This window comes from Melospiza georgiana, chromosome 16 (assembly GCF_028018845.1).
Source record: "Melospiza georgiana isolate bMelGeo1 chromosome 16, bMelGeo1.pri, whole genome shotgun sequence".
NCBI classification, from domain to species: Eukaryota; Metazoa; Chordata; class Aves; order Passeriformes; family Passerellidae; genus Melospiza; species Melospiza georgiana.
The window spans coordinates 9,000,547-9,010,010 of NC_080445.1; the positions used below are offsets into that span (position 1 = coordinate 9,000,547).

The 9,464-nt window shown below is 43.2% G+C and overlaps 1 protein-coding gene across 2 annotated transcripts in view; it reads right to left on the bottom strand.

Annotated features, from left to right (window-relative positions):
* BMERB1 (bMERB domain containing 1) overlaps positions 1–8,926 on the bottom strand; it is a 57,331-nt gene extending 48,405 nt beyond the window's left edge. The window contains exons 1-4 of one of the 2 annotated variants that reach the window (XM_058035238.1): positions 8,614–8,926; positions 7,170–7,240; positions 5,937–5,966; positions 1,590–5,657 (exon numbers count right to left, since the gene is read on the bottom strand). In XM_058035238.1, the coding sequence (XP_057891221.1) occupies positions 5,478–5,657; positions 5,937–5,966; positions 7,170–7,240; positions 8,614–8,914 (582 nt within the window). In that variant the 5' untranslated portion in view covers positions 8,915–8,926 and the 3' untranslated portion in view covers positions 1,590–5,477. Of the gene's footprint in view, positions 1–1,589; positions 5,658–5,936; positions 5,967–7,169; positions 7,241–8,613 lie in introns of those variants that run through there. The other variant, XM_058035239.1, reaches the window with a different exon arrangement.
* Positions 8,927–9,464: the final 538 nt, after the last annotated feature.

The window sequence follows — 9,464 nt, forward strand, 5'->3', positions numbered from 1 at the left end:
ACACAGCAAACAAAACCACCCATTTTTCAGGTCCTGAAGCTCTCCCATGTACCTGCTGCTACAGCACAGCTGTCCTTGAAAATGTCTTTTCTGACCCTACTTCACACCTCATTAGACTTTTCCAGGCCCAAGTTTCTTTCAGCACCTTGGTGTAATTACTAATGATGTTGCATAGCAGGGAATTATACATTCTGCTCTATTCTTTGCACTAAACTGTTCTTCTACCTGGATACAAGGTGCAAGATTTTTAGGCACGACCACAATAAATTAATAAACTGAAAAAAAGGAAGGCAGGGTGGATATTATTAGGGTGGATGATGTTGATAAGTATATGCAACACACGCAGACATGTAATCTGTATTCTTTCTTCTTGTTTAACATGGATTACAGTAACTTCAGACACGGTGGGCTTAGCAAGTGCTTGTGAGTTCTCAGTGCAACTTGGACAGTAAGACAGGACAGACAGTCCTTGGCTGGCTTAGAACAGGAATATTAGGCAGAGATAGAAAAAATATTATCTGAGGCATATATGAAAGGCACTGGGATTAATACAGCATTACTGTCCACATCTCAAATTAGAGGCTGCACAGCAAAAAAGGGTTTGCAAACGAGATTCAAGAGTGATATAACAAAGGGCTAACAGAGCTAAAGCTATTCCAGTTTACCCAAGGAGTAAACAAAAACTCTGCTTACCACTACATGCACACAGAAGGCTTTGCCTGCTGTACCTAGACTTTAAATCTTGTCAGAAAGGAAGTAACATTTTATTAGAATGTTAAGGCTAGATTGATGCGGGTAGGTAATAAAATTTCATAAGAACACATAAATAATTTCTTTGAAACACAGAATCCTCTGTCACTCGAAGTGTTTGGCTTAGCTCCTAGAAGATGGCATTGGAGTCAACATCACTGGTTTGATTCAGGAAGAACTCTGCTTTGCACTACCCAAGGATTCAGACTGAGTGATGTTTTTTCTCCCTGTTGGCCTTGAAGTCTGTGAAACAGAATTTTTCAACTTGAACTCTTTCCATAAAGCTTCCTCCTCATTCTAAATATACAAGAAGTTACAGCAGGGAATGGAGGTGGTGTCTCTCTTCCAGTTGTGGAATATATTACTCCCTTCAGCCTCAAATCTTCTGAACCATTTCCTTCCCAAGAGTATCCCACACAAACTTGACTGAGTTCGGTCAGTAAGGACCCCATTTCTAACTCTGTTCCCTAGAAAAGTTGTTTATATCTTATTCCTACCTGAAATCCTCAATTCTTCCTGCAAATATATTAATTATCTAAAGAAATACTTATATCAAAATTTTAAGTATTTTTAATAAAAGTCCACTTGCTTCAGGATAAGATTTTGAAGATGGGAATTCTGTTCTGAATTTATTCAGAAATGGCAGATGACAATGTGTGTAACTAAACTCTAAAGGCAGTGAATAATCCCTCCTTAGTTTTTACTCTGCTGCTGTGTTAAGGTCTGTAACATCAAATTGAGATTTTTGCTGCATGTGCTCCATGAAGATCCCATAAGAACTTTACATATGATCTGGTTTTGTTTATACACATATGAGTTAAAGACAGACAGAGACAAAGAAGAGCATTTAATGTTTATTAAGCCTTTGCAAAAACATAGACAATTTCAGTCAACTCGAAATTCATTATTTTAGTAAAATTCAAGTATTTCTTGCACATCTCACTGGATTGGCACTAGCAGTAGAGGCAGCAGCACAAGCAGGAAGCACTGGCACTTACAGCAGAGGATTGGAAGGCTGAAGCTGCATAGATTTCAAAGGTTGTTCTATAAAGGGAACTCAACACATCAGATATGGTAACAGACTAGAGGCAGTTTCACCTTTGCTGCAGCAGGAACTGGTTATTTTATGCTGTGTTACTGGGTGGGTGCTTCTGGTGTGAAAAAGACAAATGCCTTCTGGTGAATTTTCCAAGAAGGATGTATTTAGCATACTAGTAAGCACAGAAGGTTCATTTACATAAAAGATTTGCAGTAGAAAAATAAATTTTGAAATTCTCATTTTATCAAATTCAAATCTCCACAGCCATCCAGAATAACATGGAGCTGGAACTGATATAAATGTCTGCTAATCCCATTTGCTCTTAGACAGGATCCATGACATAAAAATATCACCTGACTGCAGGCAAATAGCTACTGGCAGTGTGTTGCTCCTTCCTGAGCACCTCTGTGATGTAAAATTCTGTTCATCCTGCTGGTTGTGGAAATCTGCATGTTCAGCTGGCAGTAAGATCAGTGCAATTCCTGGAAATAGTCATAAAGCCTTTATGACTGTTTTTGAAAGGGTAGCAGAGACACATTAGGATAAATCTTGCCCATCTTTTTCTTTTTTTATTCCCCCAGGAAGTTACTGAGTTGTTAGAAGAAGCAAACAGAAGTTTACACATGTGTCAAATAGGGTTGGACTAGATGACTTGGGTTGGAAATACAGATGTCCTTTCCAACCTCAGCCATTCTGTTATCCTGTGAAATTAAACTTCTAAACCAAAAAGGTATCAAGGAGTAATGAAGGCTCTAACAACTAAGGGATTAAATCCTCAGACTAAACTGCCAGAGGAAGAAAATCTTTAGAAGATCCATTAATTTATGCACACTGAGAAATTGTCCCAATGCAGCTTCATTATTTTGCATTTTGTGGGTCTGAAATGTTTGTCAGACCAATCAGTGCTCACAATTAAAAGGGAAAAAACACAAATTTTTTATGTTAAAAGGGATTTGTGTTACTTAGCTGTCAAATGCCTTAAGAGAAATGGAGAAAGTGAAAGGATTATGCAGGATCTAAAGTCTACTGAAATATAAGAGCCACAGGCTTCCATTACATGAAAGAACTGTACTTCAAGTAATAAAAGATGGAGAGAAATCCTGAACTCCCCAGCCAGAGAAACTTGAAGACAAAACAGGATTTAGCTCAAATTCCCAAGCAAAATCTGGTAGCACAAAAGCAAGAGCAATAAAGCACAGCTTGTATAAGCTTCTAAGCCATTTAAAATAAAAGATGGATCTTTCATTTATTAGTTTTTCCTGATGAAAAAAGGAATCAGCATTATACAGATTATGAGTTATAAATTCTTGATTCATCTGGAAATCAAGTTTCACCTACCATACCCATGAAGAAAGATTTTTTTTGCTCTGAGTTACAGCAAAATATCACATACTGCTTACAGCAAACTAACAGCATTTCACTCCTTGTAATGACATTATTTTCCAGGTTCCTTCTCCAAGTGAATGCTATTAATCATTAAACACTTAAGGCACAAGCAGAAATAAAAATAAATAGCATCTGTAAAAAAAAAGTTAAATACTTAATTAGCACACCTTACCTGAAACTTTTAGCTCTTACTAAATAGGACAGACTTTGGAATACCAGTCTGATCCCAAAAATATCAACAGAAAAAACCACTACTGAAATTGCTTCTTTATCCTGAGGACTTTATACACACAAGAACAGTAGAACAGCTATAGCTGTCTGAAGAATCTGTTCACTCATTTTTTAAACAGCCAGACAAAATTCAGTCAGTTCCTCTGTGCATTCCTACTCCTCCTGGGATGTCCAGCAGCAGGACTGCTCAATTCACACTTGGTGATTCATGCAGCAGGGGAATTCAATTCACCAAATATCTACAAGGAATCTATTGACACAGCAGCCACTCCTCTGAGCCTCCATGTCCCAGAGGGACAGAATGGAGCTTTCAGTGCACATTTCAACATCCACAGTTAAACCAGTCAGCCAAGCTGGAGATGCCCATGCCAAAGGTGTCAAAAGCCAATTAAAATTAATTCCACCTTGAGGCTGTAGGCAGGTGTGCTCTCCCACACCTGCCTGTGCAGTGCAGATGGAATTGCAGTGACTGATCCAAGCTCACAGGGAAGGCACCTCCTCCCCTGGCTGTGCAAGCAGCCCCTGCTTTCCACCCTCCTCTCACTGCTGCAGTCCTCTGCCCAAAGCCATGTGGGCACTCTGCATCACTCTTGAGCACTGGGTTATGCTAAACAAGTTGATTTTACCTGAAATAGATGCTTGCATGAACCCTTTTCCTTCCTCAGCTAAGCAGCACTGGGCTCCTACAATGACAAATAATTGTTAGTAATATATTAAGTAGTACAGCTGCTGGCCAAAAGAATGATTATTTATAGCCTAAGCAGGCTTTGGTACACTATTTAGACAAGGCTGAGGAATTCAGACATTCCTCAAAGGGGTTTATTATTGTTGTAACAGAGGGATTCAGAGTCTTCTCTTTAGAATCAGACCCATTAAATCAGATACCCTTTCAAGCTTACAATTTAGTAACTTCAAGGCATAAAATCCCATTCTAATAGCAAGGGCTCCTTTACCGGTCTGATTTCAACTCACTGCAACCACAGAAATTTGCACAGTTCCTATTTTGAGATAGAAATGCACATTTAAAAAATACCCGTATCCAGACCTGATCCTCAAGCTGACAAAGCAAATCCATGATTAATTTTTTACCTTCTCCTAGTCTCCTATGTATAATTACCCAGTGTCTTCTATGAATAGGAATGTTTAAAAGCCATTTGAGGAAAAAATGGAAGTTCCTGACATATAATATAGCTGGATTCTGCCATTCATGCTACCTTCCTTCCTATGTTCTTTTTCATCAAAATTTTAATTATATCTTCAGCATGATGAAACAGCTAAAAGGAGTAAGGAGTCAGGACTCCCATGGCCCTTGAGGAGCAGAGGAAGCAGTGGCTGCACACAGAACCAGAGCTCCCTGCAGTGCTTGGGGGGCTCCACCATGCAGGAGCTGCTTGACTGACCCCAAGGGTCAATGGGCAGCACCCACCCCAAACGGCCCTGACCAAAGTAATCTTTATTCTCCCAGCTGAGATAGAACATGTACAAATATAGTCCAGGTTTGTATATTCTATGAAATAATTAATTTCCTACATAAATTTTCATGTAGAATAAAACAAGTTGGCCCCATAGAAATGTGGGCTTTACAAACACAGCACTTTTGTTTCCTCTCAATTAAACAAATTCAATGCCACTTTTTAGATATGGAATCTATTAAATTTTGTTCTGCAAAGCAATCTTGCATTGATAACAATTGTCAGATCCGACAACTGATGATTTAATGTTCTATTCCCCTTTTTCTAGCAATTACAAGTTGTTTGAAAATTAAATTACAGTTAATATTTCTCCCCAGTGAGGCAGTCTGACAGGATGTACAAATGCTTGCATTACCCTGTAAGTCAGTTGTTTCCAGATGAGATGTGCTGACAGCATGAAAATAATTAAATGTCAATATACAACTGGCCTCTTTTATGAAAAATAAACAGGCACAAAGACAAACTGTTCCACTGCTTATACTAACCACCAAATGTTGAAATAACTGCTTATCTTAAACATAACATGAGGCTGCAGTGTAATTTACTGACTTTCACAAACCCAGTTTAGCAATTTAGAATGTGTTCAGAACCTAAAGTTCTTATTTGTCTGATGATTCTTCATCTGCATTGACCTTCTCTCCTTGGAGCCACATGAACGCTGACTTTGCTGTGCCATCTCCACTCTGCTGGGAAAAGCAAATGAAGGAAGCCCAGACAAAGCCACAGAGGCCGGTGTAAGCTGTTCTCAGGTGAACTGGGATCAGAATGAAGTTTGACAGCTGTGGGGGAAGGAGAGAGAGCTCAGTTAGTGCTCCAGGCACTGGGACCCACCCAACAACCCCACTGCTCCTCCTGGGGCCAGACACAGTGGGGATGGGAGAGGATAGGATAGGATAGGAGAGGATAGGATAGGATATAGGATATAGGGTAGGATCTCCAGGCACTGTTAGCCACCCAAGAACCTCACTGCTCCTCCTGGGCTCAGACACAGTGGGGATGGGAGAGGATCCTGGGTTCTAGGGCAGGGAAAGGCTCACAGAGCCACCCTGAGAACTCACCTGCACAAAAGGCCAGTACATCAGTCCTGTCTGAAAGGAAAATTAATCATTTGTTATTCCTATGGATTTCAACCACCAAGATTCATTTTTTCCACATTCAGTGATGACTGAAACGTATTTGAGTAAAATTGCTAAAAGCTGTTCAATTACAAATGGAGTTGCTTAACCTAGGGTTTGCTATATCAAACTTCTCATCATCTTCATGAGCCTCTATGCTATGAGTTTTTCAAACACATTATTCCAACTCATTTTAGATACAAAACCCTAAGCACAGTTAATTCTTCACAGGCATCTGACACCAGACACAATAAACGTATTTACCAGATGGGTGAACAAATGTTTAAACATGTGAACATTTGTTTCAGCCATTAATGAAAAATACCACTGAACACTATTTATTTCACACTTGCAATGCTCCTTCTACTTACTCATACACGTAAGGCATATTTAGAAAAATCAATGGATAATTTACTCATAGAACATAAGGCTGATAGAAACCTTATGTTTTGATAGGCTATAGTGGGCACTGCTTTTAGAATCATCTTCCATAGGAATAAAAATAATCCTTTTCCACCCTACCTATGTAGTTCTACAATATGAAGAGAAATTACATTGCAATCACATCTTCCCCTGTTACTTTTTTTCCCCTGCTAATCCATCCATCATTCTTCTTGCATCTGAGAAGCCTTTAACATTCTCAGCTTGCTCAGCTCTGAGGTAGCACGGATAATTTTGTCTTGTGTATGCAGAAATGCAAATCAAAGCCAGCTGTTTATAGCAAAGCCTTCTTAAAACAAGGGAGCTTGTTTCTGCAAGTGAGAAGATTGTCACTGAAAAGTACAGCCTTAAAATGATTCTCAAAGATAGTGTCTCTGTAATTAATTATTTTAATAGGTCTACAAGCATTGTCAATAATATCACTAACTAAACACTGGTGCGTGGGTAGTTCTTAAGACAAAAGATAAAAAAACCCTGAATCAATGTTGTATTGTAGGGCTGTCATTCAAGCAGAGCTGGGTGCAACTGTTATGTATATAAACACTGTACATTTCATTTTTAAAAGGCATAATTTCACCCATCTGCCTGACCCAGACTGCCTTCACTACATGTGACTGCTGGTACTTAAAGCTTCCTACAGATAATCAAATAATGGAGAGAAAGAAAGAAAGAGTAAAAAAAGAGTCCTTTTTTTATTGTTGTTTAGCTGTGAAATAAGCAAATTGCTTGCCTCACCTTATATGTATTCCAAAATTTCTTTTTACAGTCTGAAAAGATGTCCTCTTTCCTCTGAAGGATGCTCATACCTAGTGGCAAAATATTTACAACAATCAGAAAAAATGCAAAAAATGAAATGCTCACATTTTCCAGTGACATCTCAGACCCTTCTCAAAATACATTATAATATCTTTGACAGAAAAGCTGATATTGTTACACAAATACCATTCTGACTACCTAATAGTGTTACATCAAATCTCCTCATCTACTGACCTGACTGCCAGCACTGACACCCGGGATCAGCTGGGATTTATGGGGTGCACAGCTGTTGTGGCATCTGTTTCTCTGCCATACCACACACCTCTGGTGGCATGGTGGGACAGAGAGGATAAAAGCACCTTTTGCACCCATGAGAGGAGAATAAGGCATTTTGCACATAAGCAGAGGCTCCTCAGTCCGACTCTGGGATCTTTCCAGGTATTCCCATGCCTTGGGGTTATCAGTATCTCTCTATGGATACATTGTTTTACTGCTACCCCATTCAGGGACTTATACTGGCCCTTTTCTGGTCCTTCAGATCTTCCTGGTACTTGGGCAATTCTAAGTTGTGATATAGTTAAGATCTTGAGCAGAAGTATCTGGCGTTTGACTTCTTTTTTTACTTCATTTCTCTTCAATCACAAATTGAGTATTTTCCCTGTTGGAGTGATAGAATGCACATCTCCCAACCCCAGACAAAAAGAGGACAACCCTATCTTACTGGCTAGCACATTAAGTTTAAGTTAAATGAGAGCATTTAATTACATTAGTTTCACCTTTTAATTTTCTTATTCCCTCATGTTTATTTCTGAAATATATACTAGACTTCTTAAAAGTATCTTGTTACTTGCTAGTTTTTGAGATTAGCCATTAGTAGCATGCTTTATTTCACAGACTCTCACAGCAGACGCTGGTTCCCTGAAAAATGGCATTTCCTGACATCTACACCTGTGCTTTGGAAAACGAGACAGCTGCTGCTGAGAACTGAGCACAGCAATTCAAACAGCCATGGATGCTGCAATCCGCACCAGGTGCTCTGCATTCTTTGCTGCTAATTAAATCTACGCGCCCGACCGAGCTCAGGGCAGGCCTCCTTCGGTCCAGCACCGCTCCTGGAGAGCTCTGCAGTGCCACAGGCGGTTCAGCGCCCGCGGGCATCCTCGGGGGAGCTGCAGAGCCCCCGGCCGCGGCCCCGCTCCCCGAGCGGCGCTTTGGGGTGCGGGAGCGGCGCGGGGCGGGCAGGGGGTCCCCATTCCCCCGGCCCTTGGGGTGGCTGCCGGTCCCGCTGAGGGCGGTCGCGGTGCGGGGCCGCTGCCGGGGATGCGGGGCCGCTGCCGGGGGATGCGGGGCCGCTGCCGGGGATGCGGGGCCGGCGGACGCGCGGGGCTCTGCGGGGCTCCGCGGGGCAGCCCCCGGCACTCACCCGTGTAGAAGGCGAGGACGGCGACGGGCGCGCCCAGGAGCTGATCGCAGAGCACCTTGCCCAGCACGGCGGGCGGGCGGCGGCCGGGCAGCGCCCGCTCTAGCGCCCGCAGCCACACGTAGCTGAAGTTGCCGTGGAAGGCCAGGGCCACCAGCGCCACGCGGCGCGTCTGCGCCCAGTCGGGCGGCTGTCCCCGCAGCAGCTGCTGCGCCGCGTCCCCCGCCGCGAACAGCCCCCCGTAGAGCAGCACGTTGCACAGCCACGGGAAGCGCCGCACCCCGCGCAGCAGCGCCCCGGCCATCGCCGGCCGCCGCTTCCGCCTCTCCTTCCTCCTCCTTCTCCTCCTCCTCCTCCTCCCCACGGGCCCGCCCGCCGCCGCCCGGCCCCGCCATCCCCGCGGCCCCGGAGCGCTCCCTGTGCCGGGGATGGCCGGCTCCGCACGCCGGGCCCGGTGCGGGGTGGATGACCCGCGGGTGACGGCAGGGCAGCCGGGTGTCAGCCCCGGGCTCGCTGCCCGAGTGCCTGTGCACTCACCCAGGATGTAGGTGACCGTGTCGCCTGGGTTCGGTCTAAGCAGCACTGTGGGGTCACTGTGCATTAGTGCCACAACTATTGAGTGACAAATGAACACCAGGCACTGTTTCCTTATTATCTTTTTTGTAGCTATTTCCTTGTTGCGTGCTTACGTGAGCAGACTATGGCTTTTTCTTTTCAGTTTTTGCCCTTGTTTTGCAGTCTGAGCAGGCCTGATGCACACCTGCTGAGCAGCAGCAGCCCGCGCCGGTTCCCCTGCTTTGCCCTCTGCTGCTGAGACAACTTGAGGAGAAAGGCAAATGGTGTGAGGTTATTGA